This window comes from Ornithorhynchus anatinus, chromosome 2 (genome assembly GCF_004115215.2).
Source record: "Ornithorhynchus anatinus isolate Pmale09 chromosome 2, mOrnAna1.pri.v4, whole genome shotgun sequence".
Classification (NCBI taxonomy): domain Eukaryota; kingdom Metazoa; phylum Chordata; class Mammalia; order Monotremata; family Ornithorhynchidae; genus Ornithorhynchus; species Ornithorhynchus anatinus.
Genome location: NC_041729.1, coordinates 54,516,381 through 54,540,662, shown reverse-complemented (window position 1 = coordinate 54,540,662; position 24,282 = coordinate 54,516,381). Strand labels below are relative to the sequence as shown.

The window sequence follows — 24,282 nt, the reverse complement described above, 5'->3', positions numbered from 1 at the left end:
TTTCCGGAGTGCTGACTCGGTGCAGAGCCCTGTTCTCCACGCTGGGGGAGATGCGGAGTCCTCTGACGGTCCCCTGTGGGGCTCACCGTCTCCCTCCCCATTGGACGGAGGAGGTCACTGAGGCCCAGCGAAGTGAAGTGACTTGCCCCCGGTCCTAGAGTGGAGCAGGGGCGGCACCGGGGTGCCTTGCCCGTCCACCCCAAATCCTTTCCTGCCCATTGGGGGCCTCCCCGCCCAGCCACAGCCTTAGCAGTTTGGGCCCCAAGCCCTGAGCGTTCCCTTCTGCGTCGCCCCCCCGCCCCCGGCTTTGGCCTTGCGGGTTTGGCCCAGCACCTTTTTGGTGCCAGTTAGAGAAGCAGCGTGGCTCACTGGAAAGAGCACGGGCTTTGGAGTCAGAGGTCATGGGTTCGAACCCCGGCTCTACCACTTGTCAGCTGTGTGACTTTGGGCAAGTCACTTAACTTCTCGGTGCCTCAGTTACCTCATCTGTAAAATGGGGATTAAGACTGTGAGCCCCACGTGGGACAACCTGATTCCCCTGTGTCTACCCCAGCGCTTAGAACAGTGCTCGGCACATAGTAAGCGCTTAACAAATACCAACATTATTATTATTATTAGTTGAAGAGAAAAATGGGTGCTCAGCGATTCTCCTCAGCTTTGAGGATCCTCTCTTTTCTCCTGTGGGCAGACTCAACTGGCAGCTTTTCCCTCTGACTGAATGGACTGCACTGCTACCCCAGAGAGAAGGGTGTGTGTGTATCTAGGTGAAACCTAGGGGGAAGAAGCGGGATGAGGCTGAGGCTCCTCAGGGGAGACCAGGGGCCCGGGCTCTGTGCAGGAAGCGAGTTGTCTCCGAGTGACTGGGGACGGAGAAGACCCACCCCCGGGCTTGTTTGTCTTGGGTTCTGTTGGACTTGGCCGCCTGTCTCCCCTGTGGAGACGGTGAGCCCGTCTTTGGGCAGGGAGGGTCTCTCTGGGTGGCGGCAAGGGACCTTCCAAGTGACGATTCCCGTGCTCTGCTACAATGATCAGGAGAGAGGGAAAGAACAAGGACAAGGACACTGGGTATGCGCTAGATATTTCAGCTCCCGAGTCCTAAGGTTAACTTTGACAAGGAACTATTTTTACTCCGTGAAAATAATTTTTATTTTTGCATTTCAATATTTATCTGAGACGGTGAGTTTGTTCTTGTCTGCCTTGCACGAGGGTTGCTTCTTTCCACATGTATACTGGGGGAAGAATTCATACTTTCGGTTCAATTTGACTTTGGCCCAACACTTGACAGCTTCACTGTCACACTTGCACATCATTTTTTGGCATCTATCTTCCAGCGAGTCTGGAAGAGGTTAAAAAAAGCAAGTTATTATTTAAAAAGGTCAGAGTGAGCAAGCAGACAATGACTTTAGGAAACAATAACACGATTTACAGTTTGATATTACAAAATGTAACAGTCTTTTATTTTTATTCCTGGTCACTGTTGCACTATATTTCGTGTCTCTCCTCGTTTCTTTAATGACAGTACTCGTTAAGCACTTACTCTGTGTCAAGCACTGTTCTCAACACTGGAGTAGATACAAGCTAATCAAATTGGACACAGTTCCTGTCCCACCTAGAGGTCACAGTACTAATCCCCACTTTACACATGGGGCAACTGAGGCACAGAGAAATGAAGTGACCTCCCCAAGGTCACACAGCAGACAAGTGAGGGATCAGGATTAGAACCCAGGTCCTTCTGACTCTCAGACTCTACTATTTCATTACCTAGAAAAAATAAATATCAATTAATTTTAAAGTGTAATCTCTGCTCCTCCTCTAGATGCTCAAGAGTTAATAACGATCAGAGAAACATTTATTGAAAACAGAAAGATCAGAAAAGACTTATTGAGACTATTAGTTGGAGCTACAGGATGACAAAATTTGGAGAATATGCAGTTCCTGTCATCAGGGATTTTACAATTTGCCTGAAACATACCATTAACAGAAGGCTAAAGAAAATAATTCAAATTCAACAAATCTAAGCTCATTGTGGGCAGGGAATGTGATGATTTATTGTTGTATTGTACTCTCCCAAGCGCTTAGTACAGTGATCTGCACATAGTAAGCACTCATAGAATGAATGAATGAGTAAATGAAGAAAGACTTGTTCTTTGTAGATAAAGATCAGCTCACCACAACCAAAACTATTGATAAAACTTTCCATTACTTGAATTATCCAACTACTTATCTACATTTAGTTAAATGTGGAGCAGCCCTGGAATGTTTTCTCTCTCTCTCATGCTATGTTTGCTTTTTCTTCATACCTTCATGCCCAAGGAAAGTGGTATTTCTGGGAAAATTTGGCCCCACTGCCCCCACAGCTCCTTGTATTTTGGCTTTTTGTCCCCTTGTCTTCAGCTGGTTGTGCAGAGACTTTTGTAAGAAAGTTGAAAAGACTCACCTTGACTCTTACTAAACTGTTCAGCAAGAGCTTAGAATACGAGCGAAGGCCCAGTGGCATCTGTTGCTTTTTGGGGTCTCAAATATACTCTATTATGTGACCACAGACTCTACCTACCAGCTGTGTCTCAGTGCAGGCCTGCCTCTCCACATGAGAGGATGGATGGCTCCATGCAAATTATCATTGCTAGAGCAAAGGTCTGGGAGGCAGAACTACCTGGGTTCTAATCCCAGATCCCCCACTTGTTTGCTGTGTGACCTTGGCCAAGTCACTTCATTTCTCTGTGCCTCAGTTACCTCGTCTGTGAAATGGGGATTAAGACTGTGAGCCTAATGTGGAACAGGGACTGTGTCCAACCCAATTACCTTGTATCTACCCCAGCACTTAGAACAGTGCCTGGCATATAGTAAGCACCTAAAAAGTACTACAATTATGATTATTATTATTATTACCACTATTAAAACAACTCAAGGGCAAGCCCTGCTGGCATTGGGATTCACCTTGCTTATTCTTAACCATTGTTGTCTAGGTATTCTTCTTAACCGTTGTTGTCTAGTTATTGATTCCCCCGCATGGCAAGGAGCCAGAAAAATACACTATCACCATCATCATCATCATCAATGGTATTTATTGAGTGCTTACTGTGTGCAGAGCACTGTGCTAAGCACTTGGGAGAGTATAAATGATACGTTCCCTGCCCACAACAAGTTTACAGTCTAGAAGGGGAGACAGATGCTAAAAGTTGCTGTAGCCTAGAATGTGTCTATCAGCTTTGCTATACTGTATTCTCCCAAATGCTCAGCACAGTGCTCTGCACACAGCAAGCACTCAATAAATACAATTGATTGATTGACTGAGTCTTTAGAGGTGTTGTCTCTGGTGCTTTAGGGCTCTTCGCCAACTGCATTTTCATTCAGACACTTCTTCCTAGTCAAAGCTTATTTCCCTTCCTTCTGTGATTCTATAAACACCCTGGGGGCAGAATCACATCTGCCAATGACATGGCATTTTTTCTGTGGTATCTGTTAAACATTTACACCATTCTAAGAGCTGGGGTAGATACGAAATAATCAGATTGGACACAATCCGTGTGCTACATGGGGAAACACAGTCTTAACCCCCATTTTACAGATGAGGCACCAAGAAATGAAGTGATATGCCCAAGGTCACACAGCAGACAAGTAGTGGAACCGGAATTGGAACCCAGTTTCTTCTGACTTACTGTATTTTCAATGACACAGGAAGCAAGAGGGCAAGCACGCTTTCTTGCAGGGACACGAGTGCTCACAGATATGGTCGTGCTGTCACCATTTGACATTTCTCTGCCACATTGAGGGACAACTCTGTCTTGCTAGGAGGTCAGCTTGGGAGGAGTGAACTGGCATGAAGCAGGGAAAGAGAGCAGAAAGATAAAAAAAAGACAGCAGTAGTAGTGTCAATCGATCAGTGGTATTTACTGAGTGTTTACTATGTGCAGAACTTGGGAGAGCAGTAGTAATAGTATTTATTAAGTGCTTACTATGTGCAGAGCGCTGTATTAAACATTGGGAGAGAAAATGCAGGTGGGAAGAGGGCTAAGGGAAAGCCTTAATAATTAATAATAATTATGGTATTTGTTAAGCGCTTACTATGTGCCAAGCACTGTTCTAAGCGCTGAGGTAGATACAAGGTAATCGGGTTAGTCACAGTCTCTGACCCACTTGGGGCTCACAGTCTCATTCCCCATTTTACAGAAGAAGTAACTGAGGCACAGAGAAGTTGTGACTTGCCCAAGGTCACACAGCAGGCAAGTGGCAGAGCCGGGATTAGATCCCACAACCTCTGACTCCCAAGCCCGTGCTCTTGCCACTAGACCATGCTGCTTCTCATAAAACCTTGAAACCTTGACAACTGTCAGAAGTTTCTCTTTGAAAACAACAAAAATGGATAGCCTTTGGAGGCTTTAAGAAGATAATTTGGGCAGCAGAGTGGCAGAAGGGTAGGCTTAGGAGGGGAGATGAGAAACTCAGTTTCTACCGATTCTGTGTATCTTACTTTTACAAGCACAAAGTACAGTGCTCGGCACCTAGTAAGTGCTCAGTAAATACCAATGATTGATTGACTGATTGATTCAGTTTTCGCCATTTTAAGCTTGAGATGCTAAGAAGAGTCTCTCCACCAGGCAGGAAGAAATGCAAAATTGTCAGGCACGGAACTGATGAGGTTGCCTGGGGAGTCAATGGCAGAAAGGTTACAGTTAAGCTATGTGAACAGATGGATTTTCAGAGAGACTTGAGAGTGGAACTAGAAGAGATTAGGACCAAGAGAGAGACTTGCGAATTTAGAGTTGGAGGAGGAGAGAGAGTTGGGAGGAGGAGGGCCCTTGGGGAGGTTACATAAACACTCAATCGCCTTTCTCCCTCCTACCTCATCTTGCTACTCTCCTACTACAACCCAGCCCGCACACTTCACTCCTCTAATGCTAACCTACTCCCTGTACCTCAATCTCACCTATCTCACCGCCGACCTCTTGCCCGTATCCTACCTCTGGACTGGAACGCCCATCCTCTTCATATCTGACAGACAATTACTCTCCGCACCTTCTTGGAAGAGGCGCATCTCCTCCAAGAGGCCTTCCCTGACTAAGCCCTCATATCCTCTTCTCCCACTCCCTTTTGTGTTGCTCTAATTTTCTCCCTTTATTCACCCCTCCCTCAGCCCCACAGCATTTATGTATATATCCGTAATTTATTTATTTCTGTTAATGTCTGCCTCATCTTCTACACGGTGCACTTGTTGTGGGCAGGGAATGTGTCTGCCACCTCTGTTATATTGTACTCTCCCAAGCACTTAGTACAGTGTTCTCTGCACACAATAAGAATTTAATAAATAGGATTGATTGAGCAATTCACTTTGGCCGTGACCTCAAACTACCAACAAAACAGCTGATAAAGAAGCAGAAAGGCAGCAAGGTCTAGTGGATAAAGCAAGGGCCTGGAAGTTAGAAGGACTTGGACTCTAATCCCAGCTCTGCCACTTGTCTGCAGTGTGACCTTGGGCAAGCCACTAACTTCTCTGAGCCTCCGTTACCTCATCTGTAAAATGGGGATAAAGAGTTTGAGCCCCACTTGGGACAACCAGCTTACTTCATATCTACCCCAGCACTTACAACAGTGCTTGGCACATAGTATGCGCTTAACAAATACCATCATTATTATTTTAGACTGTGAGGTTGTTGGGGGCAGGGAACGTTGCAGTTTATTGTTGTACTGTACTTTCCCAAGGGCTTAGTACAGTGCTCTGCACACAGTAAGCGTTTAATAAATGTGATTGAATGAATCAATGAATGAACGAATGAACAATCTAAATGTAGACAGCAGGCTTCATCCCAACTGCTCTACCAGCTAAGAAGAGAGTCAGGAGGCAGGGGACTGGGGCCATGGTAGGGAGGGAGAGGAAGGGGATGGAAAGGAAAGGGGATGACAGGGAGAGGCAGGCTCAGGTATCTGGCAACACCTTTCCAAGAGCTCCAGAGGAGTCAGTGAGGCAAAGTTTCCACAAAAATCACTCTAGATTCAGCTCTTGGATGCGCCCTGACAAAGGATTGGGGTGGGTGTTTCCTGTAATGCTGGAATCTGTCTACCTAGATGAGGACCTACTTACTCTCAAAAAACTTGCAAACTTCATGCAATTTTTGTCCACACCCTGAGGAGAGGGTATTTCATGCAGTGCTTAACAGAGAGGCAGTGAAACAGAAAATTCATTTTGTTCCTCCTTCATTTTTTTAACCCATGCTCATGGCAGAGCCATGGCACATAGGTCAGATTAAGAGAGTCCTGGCTCTGATAATTGCTGTTATTTTGGGGAGACTTTATTAACTTCTGTTTCCCATACTCTCCAGTGGGAATGAGAGAGTGAAGGAGCACGTCCTAGTGGAAAGAGCATGAGCCTGGGAGCCAGAGGACCTGGGTTCTAATCCCTGCTGTGTAATATTGAACAAATAACTTGTCTTCTCTATGTTTCAGCTTCCTCAACAAGAAGATCGGTGTTCTAATTGCCTGCTGTGTGACCTTGAACAAATCACTTGACTTCTCAGTGCTTCAGCTTCCTCAACTGGGAGCCTCTTGTGGGATAAGGGACTGTGCACAATTTTGTGTCCATTCCAGCACTTAGTAAGCAACAAATACCACAGAAAACCTCCCTGCGAATGACTTTTGAGACAACTACTCAGACAATCAGATTTGTAAGCTTCCCAGGAATCAATAATGGTATTCATTAAGCACTCACTGGATGGGAATCACTTGCATGCCTTGTGCTAAGCACTTGGGAATATGCTTGTTCTCTGCCTCTAGTGACCCGCCCTGCATGCTAAGCAGCGTGGCTCAGTGGAAAGAGCACGGGCTTTGGAGTCAGAGGTGATGGGTTCGAATCCCGGCTCGGTCACTTGTCAGCTGTGTGACTTTGGGCAAGTCACTTAACTTCTTGGTGCCTCAGTTACCTCATCTGTAAAATGGGGATTAAGACTGTGAGCCCCACGTGGGACAACCTGATTCCCCTGTGTCTACCCCAGCGCTTAGAACAGTGCTCAGCACATAGTAAGCGCTTAACAAACACCAACATTAATTAAGGGGGGGAAACAGACATAAAAAGATTTAAAAATAATATAGTCAGAATAAATAAATTGACTGTAGAATCACTTATATGTGAATAGAAAGTGCTGAGAGAGGAATAAGGGCTAGAGAGTGTTGATGGGGCGATATGACAATTTAATGTGACATTTTGATATGACGATTTCATCGGACAGGTTTGTTGGAAGTGGAATTTTAAGATTTTGGATACGGGGAGGGCTGCAATCTGACAGATCATAGGGGAAGGGAGTCTCGGGCCAGAACTTGAATGAGGGGATAAAGGATGGAAAGTACAATGTGAGCTACAACTAGAAAATTTCTTGAGAGGAAAAAAGAGGAAAAGCTGAGGAGCAGTGGGTAAAGAAGGCTATGTGTAAAATGGTGAGAGCTGGCAGGTAGCCTTGAGGCAGATTCTGAGGAATTTTTGTGTGATGGTGAGGGAAACCAAAAGACACTGGAAGGTTGTGAGGAAAGAAGTGGATCTTTGCAGCAATGGGAGGTTTATACTGGAATGGCAGGGGAAGGTTGGAGATAGGGAGACCGGTGAGGAGGATGATATAAGCCCTCTCTTTCCCTCTGCCCCTCCTCTCATCCCCATTCTCCCTACTCCCTCCCTCAGCTCTTCCTCCTTCCCCTCCCCACAGCACTCGTGCATATTTGTATATACTATTTACTACTCTATTTATTTTATTAATGATGTGTATATACCTATGATTCTCTTTATCTTGGTGGTATTGATGCCTGACTACTTGTTTTGTTTTGTTGTCTCAGACTGTTAGCACGTTGTTGGGCAGGGATTCTCTCTATCGCCAAATTGTACATTCCAAGCGCTTAGTACAGTGCTCTGCACACAGTAAGCACTCAATAAATATGACTGAATGAATGAATAATAATCTAGTCACAAGTTGTGTAGTCCAGAGGAATGGTAGTGTCAGGAAACAGATATGATCTTGGGGGTGGTATGAGTTTCTGACTCAGGATGTCCTCTGACGACCCCTCCACTCCTATCATTATTCCTCCAAAGAGAGAGGATTGAAATCTTTGTAGATGCAGAAGATGGTGGATCTTCTGATGGTGAAGTTCCCTTAACTTTATTATTATTATTGTATTTGTTAAGCACTTACTATGTATCAAGCACTACTCTAAGCCCTAGGGTAGATACAAATTAATCATATTGGACACAGTGCCTGTCCCATTTAGGGCTCACAGTCTAAATAAGAGGGAGGAGAATTTAATCCCAATTTTACAGATGAGGTAACTAAGGCACAGATAATTTAAGTGACTTGTGCAAAAAACATGCACTAGAATTTCTGGCTTGAAATGCCTGTTAAGCCCCTTTGCCAGAAATGCCAAACACTAAATAGCAGACGGAGGTTGAGTTATCAGACTCATCTTTTAGATGAGGTCAAGTGCTTCTAATTCAACAGCTCTGGGGATCCTGTCAAAACACAAGTGCAAGTCCTAGAAGCGTCCAACACCTTAGAACACTTAGCTCTCTGAGCCACTTGAAAAAAGTTGTGCTGAATGGATAGGGCCACTTAGAGAACTCTTTTGGAGTCCAGACCCAGAAATATGCAGAAAATACCAAAACCAAACTCTTCACCTGCAACCTTTGGTCTTACAGGTAATAGGTTTGACATTGTCTCTCTATGAACCCCATGTTAAAGGGGGTTGGTAGAAAGCCTCAAAAACCTAAAAAAAAATCATTTTCCTCATCTAATGGATTTAACCCCCCTCTCCATCATACTAGAGGAGCAAGAACAATGGTCTTTCAACCAATGGTACTTCACGAGGGGAAATTTGGTCCTAAAGTTGCCTGTATTAAAGGAATAGGAGAATAACCTGTTTGCTTAGAAAACGACTGGGTCTCTTTAAAGAGATTGTTCATTGTTAAAGTTTGTTAGATCCCTATAAATGTTTCAGTTCATCACTCTGAATCTATTAACTTTTCTCACCCCTCCCAATTGAGGGTCTCCTGATTTAGGAGCCAAGAAACACTTGTGAGGTTGTAAAAAATGAAGGTGGAAAATATTAGGGGAACAATTTTTTTTTAATTTTTCTCTCTATGTACTCCATTCTCCCAAGTGGTTAGTACAAAGCTCTAAACACGGTAAGTGCTCATTAAATACCACCGATCGATTGATTGTTTCCCTATCCAGGGGAGGTTTGTAGATTTCGGTGAATTCTCTTGCCCAGCACCACAAATAATTGTGAGTATCATGGACTGCCCTCCAGTGGAAATATCAACACTGACATGGCCTCAAGGTCGGCAGGAGGGTGAAGGAACACGGGAGGTGAAGAGAAAAAGGAAAAGCAAACAAATAAACCAGTATTGTGTAGAGGCCCATAATAGAGAGAGATTTCATTGGTTGTCTCTTATCAGACATGTGGCCTAGTGGAAAGAGCACAGGATGGAAGTCAGGAGACCTGGATTCTAATTCCAGCTCTGCCACCTGCCTGCTGAGTGACCTTGGGCAAGTCACTTAATTTCTCTTAGTTTCCTCATCTATAAAATGAGGGTTAAACACCTGCTTTCCTTCCCCCTTAGACTGGGAGTCCCATTTGGTTCAGAGACTATGCCCGATCTGATTATAGTGCATCTATCCCAGCACTTAGCACAAGCACTTAACAAATAGCACAGTCATTATTAATATCAAGGATTAGGGTGGGAAGTGTTTGGGTACTGGATGCTTCAGGGGCAGTTTAAGGTTTGGAATAGTTGGAATGGGCTACAGATATGGGAGTCAATGGAGGAGGAACAGAAAAATGATGCTAGGTGGGGGAAAGAGAGAAAGAGATGAATTACAGCAGGGGAGAGTGAATTTGAAGTGGCAAAAGTCAGCCTCTAGATTGTAAACTTGTGGGGAGGGAATGTATCTGTTAGATTATTAGACTGTACTCTCCCAAGTGCTTAGTGCAGTGCTCTGCTCCTAATAAACACTCAATAAATATGATTGACTGATTGCATTTTTACTAGCAGTGCCTGGCTGCACTAGTGCAAGAGTGAAAAAAAAGAGGGTCCCAGGATGGTAGTGTGGGCCTGGAGGTGCAGGGAGCCAGAAGCCTAGCGGGGGAATAGAGTTTTTGGAGTTGAATCAATCCATCAATGCAATTGAAGGCATTTGTTGAGCACTTACTACAGGCAGAGCCCTGTAATCAGTACTTGGGAGAGTATAATAAAACAGAAGGAATAGATTTTAGCACTCAGAGATAGGAGAGTTTGAAAGGAGTGTAGAAGGGGTGGGATAACTTCATTTATTCAATCATATTTACTAAATGCTTACTGTGTGCAAAGCACTGTACAAAATGCTTGGGAGAGTACAGTATAACAACAATAATAGCTTGGGATAGGTACCTCATGGGCAGGGAATGTACCTGCCAACTCTGTGCTATTGTTATATGGTACTCTGGAAAGAGCCTGGGCTTGGGAGTCAGAGGTCATGAGTTCAAATCCCTGCTCAGCCACTTGTCAGCTGTGTGACTTTGGGCAAGTCACTTAACTTCTCTGTGCCTCAGTTACCCCATCTGTAAAATGGGGATTAAGACTGTGAGCCCACGTGGGACAACCTGATCACCTTGTATCCTCTCCAGTGCTTAGAACAGTGCTTTGCACATAGTAAGCGCTTAATAAATGCCATCATCATCATCACTTAGTACAGTGCTTTGCACATAGTAAGCGCTTAATTCAATCAATCAACCAGTTGTATTTATTAAGCGCTCATTGTGCGCAGAGAACATTGTTCTAAGTAGTCGGGAGAATACAATTTAACATTGTAACACAGTTGGGAGACATATTCCCCACACACAGTGAGCTTACAGAGATCAGTATAAAGATGGTTAATTGATTGATTGATTGATTGATAGGTAGGTAGAATGAGTCCAAGGTCCGGAGGGCCCACAGTGGGTGAGGACAGATCTGGGGTTAAGGGAATGTGGGCAAGAAGGCAGGTTAGAAGGATATGGACTATTAGTGATATGGCCGAGTTGGTGAGGTGAGAGATTGAGAGCATTTTCTGGAGATGGTAAGATCTAACAAGTTTCTATGCTGATCTGTGGAGCACTCCAAAACACTTCCTACTCAGTCAATCATATTTATTAAATGCTTACTGTGGGCAGAGCACTGTACTGAGTGCTTGGGAGAGTACAACACAACGATAAAGAGACATTCCCTTCCCACAGCAAGAGGACTAATAGGGTGGACACAACTCATTTCCTTATCTTCCACCCAAGGGAAGCCAGAAATGGTCTATGTGGATACCGGACACCAGAAGCACAATGTTATCCTACAGAACATTTTGTGGGAGTCCCCTGAATCTAGAGTGTTTTTCCAAGGGGACCCCTGATTTACCCCACATTGCTCCAGAACCACTGTGCTCTCCTCCCAGATTCCCTTGAATCTGGTGGCTGCTTCAAGGCCATGGGATTCATCAGCAGGAGTCAGTCAATCGCATATATTGAGCATTTACTGTGTGCAGAGCACTATACAAAGCACTTGGGAGAGTAAAATATAACAGTAGAACAGACACTTTCCCTTCCCACAACGAGCTTACAGTCTAGAGGGGGAGACAGACATTAATATGAATGAATGAATTAATACATAAATAAATAAATAAATAAATAACAGATATGGACATAAGTGCTGAGTTAAGGCACAGGGAAGCTAGATGCCTAAAGTAAAAATACTGTACACTAGCCCATGTCCTGACTCTGGTCTGAAATGCCTTCCCTCCTCTATTAAGACAGACATTTACTTCCCCCGCCCCTTCAAAGCCTTATCGAAGGCACATCTCCTCCAAGAGGCTTTCCCAGACTAAGCCCCACTTTTCCTCATCTCCCACTCCCTTCTGCGTCACCCCAATTTGCTCCCTTTGCTCCTCCCCCCTCCCAGCCCCACAGCACTTATGTCCATATCTGCAATTTTATTTATTTGTATTGATGCCTGCCTCCCCTATTCTAGACTGTAAGCCCATTGTGGGCAGGAAATGTCACTGTTTATTGTTGCACTGTTCTCTCCCAAGTGCTGAGTACAGTGCTCTGCATACAGTAAGCGCTCAATAAATATGACAATGAATGAATGAATGACAGATCGCCTGAAAAACCAGACTGTCTAATGTAAAACCAGGTGAATGGTCACTCTATTCCTCCCTTCAGAAATGCCCCCAAACTGGACTTTCTAGTCAACTGGAAACTCCCTAATTCTCAAATCTTCCAAAGGGGAGTTTACCTCAGAACAAATTCATATGTAGAGTGGGAAGAGGGACGGTCTTTGGTCTTTCAGCCAGTGTTGGGGCTTTCTTACGAGAAGTAGCATGGAGTAGTGGATAGAGCACAGGCCTGGGAGTCAGAAGGTCATGGGTTCTAATCTCAGCTCTGCCACTTGTCTGCTGTGTGACATTGGGCAAGTCACTTCACTTCTCTCTGCCTTAGTTACCTCATCTGTAAAATGAGGTTTGAGACTGTGAGCCCCACATATGAGAAGGACTGCATCCAACCTGATTTGCTTGTATCTACCCCTGTGCTTTATACAGTGCCTGGTACATAGTAAGCACTTAACAAATACCATCATTATTATTATTATCATTATTATACCCAGTCTCCTGGGTTTCAGCAACTTGTTCTCAGTTCCCTTTACCGGAGCACTCTCAGAGTGGGGAAGCTGGGTGACAGGTTTTCACTTTTTATAAGGTAACAACTGGTTTTTTCCAGGTACGAATTTAGGTTTTAGTGAGTCTGGGACTGAGAAGCAGCATGGCTAGTGAATAGAGCAAGGGCCTAGAAGTCAGAAGGTCTTGGTTTCTAATACCACTTCCACCATTTGCCTGCTGCATGACCTTGGGCAAGTCACTTAACTTCTAGGTGCCTCAATTACTTACCTCATTTGGGGATCAAGACTGTGAGCCCCATGTGGGACGGGGACTGTGTCCAACCTTGTACTAACTCAGTGCTCAGTTCAGTGCCTGGCACAAAGTCAGCGCTGACAAGGTTGTCCTTTCCACTAGGCCGTGCTCTTCTCTGTACTATTGTTGAAAGAGAATTTCACTTCCAATAGGCAAAATTTTGGCAACCATAAGGGAGTCAGTTACCGTGGTGCCAGCTGCAGACAGTGGAAGGAGTGGGAAAAAATAAATGTGAGCTAAATGACATGGAGTCTCTATGTCCTGCCATATTACCTAGGGGCATGGGGTTGGAGAACTAGGAAGCTACACACACACACACACACTCTCTCCCTCTCTCTCTTGCTCTCTCTTGGGCTAAGCCAGTTGAGGGACACAGAGGTCAAGAGAAAATGAACAGAGCAGTAACTTGCTACTCACTACTCAGAAACTTCCAGTTGTTGCACATATCCCTCCATGTCACACAAAAACTTGTTACCATCGGCTTCAAGGCTCCCTACCACTAGCTTATATATCCACTCTGTTCACCCATTATTCCCCTGCATCCACTCTGACCTCCTTCCAAGCTCACAATCTTGGTAGCCCTCACTCTCGAACTCCCGCCTCCGAGCTCATGCTGTTCAATGCTCTTCTTCCAACCTACAGCACCCTCCCCAACAAATAACAATAACAACAATAACTGTGGTATGTGTTAAGCGCTTACTATGTGCCAGGCACAGTTCTAAGCACTGGGGTGGATACAAGTGAATCAGGTTGGACACAGTCCCTGTCCCTCATGGGGCTCACAGTCTCCATCTCCATTTCACAGATGAGGTAACTGAGGCATAGAGAAGTGATGTGATTGCCCAAGGTTACAAAGCAGACAAGTGTTGGAACTGGCATTAGAACCCATGATCTTCTGACTGCTTTGTGACTAGGGACCCAAACATCTTCCCAGAATAACTCCAAATGATTCTGTTCTGGCCAAACAATCCAACTCCCCTCAGGACTTACATTTTCCCCTCTAAATAACATATAAATATACACGTTCTCTTAGGCATCCAGTTCTTACTTACTATATCTCTTCCATTTTTGCATAATTCTTTCTACTCAGTGATGACGTATAACTGTCTCTCTTGTATTTCTGCAAAGGTTAGCATCATCATGTTATTCGCCTCTACAACTCTTTAGCACCAAACAGTAGTGTGCGTGGTAATGCCAGACTGCCAAATTGATGGGTTTCTCTACTCACCACAGTTTACCTTCCTGTCTTTGCACATGAAGTTGTACGGCTCCAATATGGGGTTGCAACCTTTAGCCTCGGCCTGGCCATAACAGCAGTCATGACTATGACAGCACCTAGATGCGGAAAAGAGATTAAGGAGGGTCCCTCAGCGGTGATCTTTTCTCCTTTCCTAGCAGTTTTTCCCTCTTCTTACTGGTCTTAAGGACTGAATTTCATCCATTCATTCAGTCGTATTTATTGAGCACTTACTGTGTGCAGAGCACTGTATGAAGTACTTGGGAGATGAAAATATAACAGAAAATAAACAGACACATTCCCTGCCCGCAATGAACTTACAGTCTAGAGGGGGAGACCAACATTAATATAAATAAATTACAGATATGGACATAAGTGTCGTGGGGATGGGAGGGGGGATGTATCAAGGGAGCAAGGCAGGGTGACACAGAGAGGAGTGGGACAAGAGGAAAAGAGGGCTTACAGGGTGACACAGAGGGGAATGGGACAAGAGGAAAAGAGGGCTTAGTCAAGGAAAGATGTGTCTTCAATGAGGCTTTGAAGAGGGGGAGAGTAATTGTCTGTCGGGTTTAAGGAGGGAAAGCGTTCCAGGACAGAGGCAGGACGTGGGCAAGGGGTTGGTGGTGAGATATATGAGATTGAGGTACAGTGAGAAAATTGGCATTAGAGGGGCCAAGTGTGTGGGCTTGGTTTTAGTAGTAGAGCTGGGTTCCCTCCTCTTAGTGTTCTAAAGGATTGAATTTGCCACCCTATGAGAGCCCATAGGATTTCAAAACCGTTCCTTGTAGGCCTACATAAATAGCATCCAGAGAAGGTGATTTACTAGCTGAATGGGTTTCTGGGAGTTGGCATGAGCTGTAGGAGAGGAACCAAGAACCTCAGAATCCTCTGACTGAAAAAGACCTCTAGAGCTCATCTAGATTGTTGCTTCTCCATCTCCGTTAGCTGGGGGCTCTTCAGGCTGAGAGCCACCATCTTAAATGTCATTTCCTCACGTTTAAGAAGACGTCTAAGATGGTGGTGCCCAAGGTAGTCCTTGGCTATTGTTACTAAGCTATTGAGACTCGGGTCCAAGAGCAAATTAGAACCATGATATGGAGAGGCGAGACCAGCCTGCCCAATTTCCTGCCACCTAACCCAAGCCCTTGCCCACAGCCCTTTGGTTCTTACCAGTCGGTTTTGTCCTGGGGCCAACCACTTCCTCCTAAACCACAGTAGCACCCGTAGTTCACATAATTCAGAGGGGAGTTGTCCGTGCTGCACTGTATGGCTTTGGCCAATTCAATGAAGCTCCTCCTGGGTCGGGCTTTCCCTGCAGCTAGTGAAATGGGACAGAGTTCGAGTGACAGACAAGAATTTCAAAGCACATTCACTCTTGGCTTCCTAGAGCTGGGAGGAACCATTGAAGATCACCTAATCCATCCCCCAACTCCAGGCAGGCCACCATCCCAGCCAGTTGAGAATCCCCCTGGTGTTTAAAGTCCTCCTGAGAAGGAGCAGCTGTAACTTCTTTCATTTACCTCTTCCAGCATTTAACAGCATTCAACTGGGAGGAAGGTCATATTTATGACGGATTTATGTCACTTTGGCTGCAATTTAAATCCATTTCTTCTTCTTAAATCTTCTATAGAAATGGGAAAACACTGATTGCCACACTCTGCATGGTGACCATTTAAGTTTTAAAATTTCCCTCCAGGAAATATGCTGGGGGTAGGGGTTGCCTAACAACTCAAAATTCCATGCAGTCAGGAGGAACGCAAACTCAATTTAAGGTGATGATAGGTCCCCCAAGTCAGGATAAGCACAGTATTTCTTACCACCAAGGACCAATAATTGGTCCTTCTTCACTCTCTTCTGAGCACTCTTAGGCCTTAAGACCTGGATGCAACTTCCCCTCCTCTATATATTGGGATTACTTTTAACTCGGTGTTAGCCCCATGTGGGACAGAGACTGTGTCCAACCTAATTAATGTGTATCTATCCCAATGCTTAGAACAGTGTTTGACACATAGTAAGCCCTTACAAATACCATTTAAAAAAACCAAAGCAGCAGCGCAAAGGAAATAAGGGGAGAAATGATCTGTTCTTCCCCAAGCCCTCATTTCCTCACCTGCCACTCATCACCCTGATTTGCTCCTTTTATTCATCCCTCCCCACTCCAGTCCCATAGCATTTATGTACATATCCACGATTGATCTATATTAATGTCTCTCTCTAGACTGTAAGCTCATTGTGGACAGGGAATTTGACTACCAACTCTGTTATCTTGTTGTACTGTATTCTCCCAAGAACTTAGTACAGTGCTCTGCGCACAGTGAGCGCTCAATAAATGTGATCGATTGATTGATCTGTTGGGTTGGCCTCAGTTAGATTGCTCTTGTTGCAATGGAGCAGCTGCTTTGGGTCCCACATTGCTAGGAATATGAGAAGTAGCATGGCTTAGTGGATAGAGCACGGGCCTGGAAGTCAGAAGGTCATGGATTCTAATCTCGGCTCTGCCAATTGTTTGCTGTGGGACCTTGGGCAAGTCACTTGGCTTCTCTGTGCCTCAGTTATCTCATCTGTAAAATGGGACTGAGAGTGTGAGCCTCCGGTAGGACTGGGACTGTGTCCAACTGATTGGCTTGTATTCACCCCAGCACTTAGTACAATGCCTAGCACATTGTAAGCGCTTAACAAACACCATTATTATTATTATTATAGGAACACTGGGAAGTGTCTAGTGGAATGTACCAGTTAGGAAGGAGGGAGACTCAGGGTCCAGAGCCAATGAGAACCATGATATGGAAGTTAAAGAAATCTTTTCTTCAAATCCCTTTCAATCTTAGTTTGGCAACTTTAATTTGGCAACTTTCAGGAGTTCTGCATGGGACTTTCATGTCCAAAACTGAACTTGTCATCTTCCCAGCTAAACTCCATTCTCTTTCCCATCACTTTAGACAACACCACTGTGTGACTGTGGGCAAGTCACTTAAATTCTCTGGGCCTAAGTTCCCTCATCTGTAAAATTGGGATTAACTGTGAGCCTCATGTGGGACAACTTGATTACGCTGTATCTACCTCAGCGCTTAGAACAGTGCTCTGCACATAGTAAGCGCTTAACAAATACCAGCATTATTACTCCCCGTCTCACAAGTCCATTACCGTGGCATTATCCCTGACTCACCTCTCTCATTCAACCCACATATTCAATCTGTCACCAAATCGTGGCAGTTCAACCTTTACAACAGTGCTAAAATCTGATGGTTCTTCTCTATCCAACTGATCCATGCACTTTTCCTATCAGGCCTTGACCTTGTTGATTTCCTCGCCTCCTGACTCACCTCACTCCAGTTCTTACTTCACTCTGCTGCCTGGGTCATGTGTCTAAAAAAAGGTGCAGCCCAAATCTTCTCACTCCTCAAGAACCTAACCTACAAATACCATCTACTCCTGCAACAAACAGAAACTCCTTACCATCAGCTTTAAAGCAATCAATCGGCTCTCTCCTTCTTACCTTCCTTGCTGAATCCCTTCTATGAACCATCCCTCACGCTTAGCTCCTCTAACACCACCCCACAGGGACTAGGGGAAAGAGTACGGGCCTGGAAGTCAGAAGACCCAGGTTCTAAACCCAGCTCTGCTACCTGCCTGCTGTGTGATCTTGGATGTGCACTTAACTTCTCTGTGCCTAGTTTCCTCATCTGTAATGGGGATTCGTTATCCATTCTTTCTTCATCTTAGATTCGGAGCTCCATGTGGAAAGAGGACTGTGTCTGACTTGATTGCCTTGTATGTATCCCAGAGCTTAGTCGCACCTCTGCCACTTGTCAGCTGTGTGACTGTGGGTAAATCACTTCACTTCTCTGTGCCTCAGTGACCTCATCTGTAAAGTGGGGATTAAGACTTTGAGCCTCATGTGGTACAACCTGATGACCCTGTATCTACCCCAGCGCTTAGAACAGTGCTCTGCACATAGTAAGCACTTAACAAATACCAACATTATTATTACGGTGCCTGGCACACAGTAAACACTTAAATACCACAATTGTAATTATTATTACTTCAATTTTGTCTGTCTCGCAGCCGACTCCATGCTCATGTCCTTCCTCTGAACTACAACTCCCTCCCCTTTCATATGTGACAGACCACTACTCTCTCCACTTTCAAAGCAGCTTTCTCCTACTAAGCCCTCACTTCCCGCCTCCCCCACCCCTAGAGAAGCAGCGTGGCTCAGTGGAAAGAGCACGGGCTTGGGAATCAGAGGTCATGAGTTCAAATCCCAGCTCTGCCACTTGTCAGCTGTGTGACTGTGGGCAAGTCACTTAACTTCTCTGTGCCTCAATTACCTCATCTCCTCAATTACCTCGTCTCTAAAATGGGGATTACCTGTGAGCCTCACGTGGGACAACCTGATTACCCCATATCTACCCCAGCGCTTAGAACAGTGCTTGGCACATAGTAAGTGCTTTACAAATACCAACATTATTATTATTATTATTACCCTGTCACCTTTGCACTTGGATCTGTAGGCTTTAAGCATTTGGTATTCACCCCACCCTCAGACCCACAGCATTTATGCTCATATCCATATTTTATTTTAATGTCTGTCTCCCCCTCTAGACTGTAAACTCCTGGTAGGCGGGGAAGATGTCTACCAACTCAACCAGTTGGTAGACATCTATGCAGTATTGTTCTCTCCCAAGGGCTGAGTACAGTGCTCGGCACGCAGTATCTGCTCCATAAATACCATCAATTAATGATGGACCCCCTGACGGCTCTGAGGGTCCTTTTATTGCCATTGGTAGAGGCGCTTTAAGGTGGTGGTCCGGGTCTTTGCCCAGTTTACCTAATGCTTAAAGTAGATCTGGAGGAAAGGACAGCCATGCCATCACTTGAAGATTCCCTCGCTAGAAGCAGCGTGGCCTAGTGGAGAGTGTACTGTTCTGGGACTCAGTGGTCCTTTCATTCACTAGTTCAGTTGTATTTATTGAGCGCTCGTGTGCAAAACACTGTACTAAGCATTTGGGAGAGTACAATATAAAAACAGACACATTCCTGCCCACAACCAATTCATAGTTTAGAGGGGGAGACAGACACTAAACAAATAGATGAATGAATAAATAAATAAATTACAGATATATACATATGTCCTGTGGGGACAGGAGGAAGGATGAATGAGGGAGCCACTAAGAGTGGCATAGAAGGGAGTGGGAGAAGAGGAGAGGAGGGCTTAGTCAGGGAAGGCTTCTTGGAGGAGATGTGCCCTCACTAAGGTTTTGAAGTGGGGAAGAGTAATTATCTGTCTGATATGAGGAGGGAAGGTGTTCCAGGCCAGAGGTAGAAGGTGAGGGAGAGGACAGTGGTGAGATAGATGAGATCGAGGAACAGTGAGAAGATTAGCATTAGAGGAACGAAGTGTACGGGCTGGGTTGTAGTAAGAGAGTAGCAAGGTGAGGTAGGAGGGGGCAAGGAGATTAAGTGCTTTAAAGCTAACGGTGAGGAGTCTTTGTTTGATGCAGAGGTGGATGGACAACCACTGGAGTTTCTTGACATGTGGGGAAACATGGTCTGAACGTTTTTAAAGGACAATGATTCGGGCAGCAGAATGGAGCATGGACTGGAGTGGGGAGAGAGAGGAGGCAGGGAGGTCAGCAAGGAGGCTGATATAGTACTCAAGGCGGGATAGGATAAGTGCTTGCATTAACGTGGTAGCAGTTTGGACGGAGAGGAAGGAGCAGATTTTGGCAATGTTGTGAAGGTAGAATTGACCGGATTTAGTGAGGGCTTGAATGTGTAAGTGGAACAGAAGAGAGGAGTCAAGGATGATGCCAAGGCTATGAGCTTGTGAGACAGGAAGGATGGTGGTGCCATCAACAGTGATGGGAAAGTGAGCGGGAAGGGAGGGTATGGGTGGGAAGATAAAAAGTTCAGTTTTAGCCATGTTAAGTTTGAGGTGATGGGAGGACATCCAAGTAGAGATGTCTTAAAGGCAAGAGGAAATGTGAGACTGCAGAGAGGAAGAGAAATCGGGCTGGAGATGTAGGTCCTGGGTTTTAATCTGGGCTCCACCACTTGTCTGCTGTGGGCCGTTGGGCAAGTCACCCAACTTCTCTTTGCCTCAGTTTCCTCATCTGTAAAATGGGGATTAAGAGAGAGCCCCATGTGGGAAACGCATTGGGTCCAACCCGATTAGCCTGCAACTACTCCAGTGCTTAGTACAGTGCCTGGCACATAGTTAAGTCCTTAACAAACCATCTGAGACATCTGAATAACTGGAGAGGTTAATTTTGCCATCCTCCTGGGCAGACCCCCACCCATCTCTGCACCTCCCTCACACCATTATTCTCCACCTAAATGCCTCCTGGCATTGCCTGTCTTCCCTACTCTTTCCATTCTGCCCTTATGCCCAATCAGACCGAGGTGCCACCTGGGACTGGCCGATTGATCTAAAGGCTGGGTAGTTACGGATGAGATGAGAAGCAGTGTGGCCTAGTGCAAAGAGGATGGCCCTGGGGGTTAGAGAACCGGAGTTCTAATCGCAGCTCTGCCACGTGTCCGCTGGGTGACTTTGGGCAAGTCACTGAACTTTCCGGGGTCTCAGTTACTTCATCTGTAAAATGGTGACTGAATCCTACACCCTCTTACTTTCATGGTAAGCCCCATATGGGACAGGCACTGTGTCCAAACTGATTAACTCGTATCTACCCCAGTGCTTGGAACAGCTCTTAGCACATAGGGAGCACTTAACAAGTATTAGTATAATGATTTCCTTATTCAACCCTAACAGTAGAACTTGGAACATTTGTAAGTTTCAAACCTCCTTTTCTAGACCCTTTCAAAATACTTGGTGTGAAGACGAGGCTACTAGTGCTTTGAGGTGAACACAGTTCACCTTAGCTGCACCAGGCAATCAGGCAAGTATAATCAGGTTGAGCTGTCTGTTTTGCAGATGAAGCACAATTTGCCCTACACACGATGTTTCTTCTTAGTCCATAAACAGACACTTTTCCCCAGGAACAAACATGTCCTGAAAGCAAGGCGAACAAGGCACTCTCACTATGATACTGATGCCCGGTATTAAAATACCAAAGCTAAATCACTGGACACCAGACACTGCCCACACAAAAATCTCAAAGCTTTTCTCAAATCCAACTGAGTAAATAGTTGATGGTCCCAAACCTCACAGCTCAGATTTTAGGGACAGTCTGATTTAGGGACTACTCCCTTCAAGGCTGACTTGGCTCCACTCTGAGCTCCCACTTCAGGTTGGTTTTGGAAGGAAGGTATCCAAAGGCACTGAGCTTGCATAAAGTGGCCACAGTGTTGCTGGCCAAGGAAAATACTCCAGCTCCCTGCTGCCTTCTCCAAGAAGCCTGCAGGGTATGAAAAAGTGTGTGTGCTTGCCTGTCTCTGTATTTCTGTGTGTGTTTGTAAGTGTATGTTACGTGTCTCTGGATTTCTGTATATGTATGTTTGTATGTTTGTGTTGTGTGTCTGGATTTCTGTGTGTATGTGTGTTGTGTGTCTCTGGATTTCTGAGTGTATGTGTGTATTGTGTGTTGTGTGTCTGAATTTCTGAGTGTGTGTGTGTGTATGTGAGTGTTGTGTGTCTCTGGATTTCTCTGAGTGGGTATGTTGTGCGTCTCTGGATTTCTGATTGTGTGCTGTGTGTCTGGATTTCTCTGTGTATGTGTGTTGTGTGTCTGGATTTCTGAGTGTGTGTGTGTGTCATGTGTCTCTGGATTTCTCTGTGAGTGTGTGGTGTGTGTCTCTGGATTTCTGAGTATTGGTATCTACTGTGTGTTGAGTGTCCCTGGATTTCTGTGTGCGTATGTATGTGTGCGTGTGTGTGAGACAGTGTCTGTGGGTCAGTGAGACTCTAAGTCTCTGTGTGTGTCGCTCAGTGGGTATGTGTCCGACCAATGAAGGTGTGTGTCTGTGAGTGAGTGAGTGAGTGAGTGAGTGAGTGAGTGGGTGGGCAGGTCTGTTGGACTGAGCAGCCCAGGGGAGAAGCGCTACAATTTAAATTCTCTGTGCCTCAGTTACCTCATCTGTAAAATGGGGATTAACTGTGAGCCTCACGTGGGACAACCTGATTACCCTGTATCTACCCCAGCGCTTAGAACAGTGCTCTGCACATAGTAAGCACTTAACAGATACCAACATTATTATTATCTTCAGAAAACGGACATGGCGCTCAATGAATTTTCCTTTCTGCAAACGGACCCTGGGAATGGGCTTTTCCTGCCTGCCCCCTGCTCTGTCCCCCTGCTCTGCCCCCTGCTCTGCCTCCCTGCTCTGCCCCCTGCTCTGCCTCCCTGCTCTGCCCCTGCTCTGCCCCCCTGCTCTGCCTCTTGCTCTGCCCCTGCTCTGCCCCCCGCTCTGCTCCCCGTTCTGCCCCTCCTGCTCTGTCCCCCTGCTCTGTCCCCCTGCTCTGTCCCCCTGCTCTGCCCCCTGCTCTGCCTCCCTGCTCTGGCCCCTGCTCTGCCCCTGCTCTGCCCCCTGCTCTGCCTCCCTGCTCTGCCCCCTGCTCTGCCTCCCTGCTCTGCCCCTGCTCTGCCTCCCTGCTCTGCCCCCCGCTCTGCCCCCCTGCTCTGCCTCTGCTCTGTCCCCCTACTCTGTCCCCCTGCTCTGTCCCCTGCTCTGCCCCCCCAGCTCTGCCCCTGCTCTGCCCCCCGCTCTGCCCCTCCTGCTCTGTCCCTCTGCTCTGCCCCCCGCTCTGCCCCTCCTGCTCTGTCCCCCTGCTCTGCCCCCTTGCTCTGTCCCTCTGCTCTGCCCCCTGCTCTGCCCCCTGTTCTGCCCCCCTGCTCCCCCTGCTCTGCCTTCCGCTCTGCCCCCTGCTCTGCCTCTCTGCTCTGTCCCCCTGCTCTGCCCCCTGCTCCCCCTGCTCTGCCTTCTGCTCTGCCCCCTGCTCTGCCTCTCTGCTCTGTCCCCCTGCTCTGCCCCTTGCTCTGCCCCCCTGCTCTGCCCCCTGCTCTGCCTTCTGCTCTGCCCCCTGCTCTGCCCCTTGCTCTGCCTCCCTGCCCTGTCCCCCTGCTCTGTCCCCCTGCTCTGCCCCCTGCTCTTCCCCCCTGCTCTGCCTCTCTGCTCTGTCCCCTGCTCTGCCCCCTGCTCTTCCCCCCTGCTCTGCCCCCTGCTCTGCCTCTCTGCTCTGTCCCCTGCTCTGCCCCCTGCTCTTCCCCTCTGCTAGGCCCCCTGCTCTGCCTCTCTGCTCTGCCCCCTGCTCTGCCTCCCTGCTCTGTCCCCTGCTCTGCCTCTCTGCTCTGCCCCCTGCTCTTCCCCCCTGCTCTGCCTCTCTGCTCTGTCCCCGTGCTCTGCCTTCTGCTCTGTCCCCCTGCTCTGCCCCCCTGCTCTGCCTCCCTGCTCCCCCCTGCTTTGTCCCCCTGCTCTGCCCCCTGTGTGAGCCTCTTCTCTGCCAGCGTCGCCTGCTTCCCCCTGGCTTGGTTTCCTGGGACTTCAGAGATGTGTCCCCCCTTTCCACCCCAGATCCCGGGGCGCCCCTCCATCCCTCAACCCCCACCGCTGCCAACACCTTCTCCCCAGGACCCGTCCCCCCTAATCCCCCAAATTCCCCCCAATCCCTCCTCTCCTCCACCGCAGGATCCCGGGGGTCCCGGCCCGTCCTTCCCCTCCTCCCCAGGGCCAGGACCCCAGGGGCTGTCAGTCAGTGGGGTATCTGGAGGGCTTCCTAAGTGCGGGGCCCTGTAGTGAGCGCTGGGGCGAGGGCAGCGCCCGCCCCGCGGGGACTCACCGGTGTCCGGGAGCAGGAGCAGGAGCAGGAGGGGGAGCAACCGCCGCCCCCGCGACTCCATGGGGACTGAGCGACAGGGACAGCAAGGCCACCAGGGGAGGACAGCGGCACCACACCTCCCCGTCCCTCTGGGCCCCGCCCCGTCCCTCCAGGCCTCGCCCCATCCACACGACACAACCTGTCCCTCCTGGCCCCGCCTCATCCACCCAGGCCCCTCCCCATCCATCCAGGCCACGTCCAGTCCATCCAGGCCTCGCTCCATCCCTCCAGGACACTCCCGTCCATCCAGAACAAACCCCCTTCCAACTACGATACGACCCATCCATCCAGGATGGGACCCAGGACACGCCCTGTCCCTCCAGGACACACCC

The 24,282-nt window shown here is 47.1% G+C and overlaps 1 protein-coding gene across 1 annotated transcript; it reads right to left on the bottom strand.

Annotated features, from left to right (window-relative positions):
• Window positions 1-1,127: 1,127 nt before the first annotated feature.
• LOC100681539 (phospholipase A2-like) lies at window positions 1,128-24,023 on the bottom strand. Its single transcript, XM_029058242.1, has 4 exons — window positions 23,912-24,023; window positions 15,349-15,496; window positions 14,170-14,276; window positions 1,128-1,336 (listed from the first exon to the last, which is right to left on the bottom strand). The coding sequence occupies exons 1-4, from the start codon at window positions 23,970-23,972 to the stop codon at window positions 1,158-1,160; spliced, it is 495 nt and encodes a 164-aa protein (XP_028914075.1). The 5' UTR covers window positions 23,973-24,023; the 3' UTR covers window positions 1,128-1,157.
• Window positions 24,024-24,282: the final 259 nt, after the last annotated feature.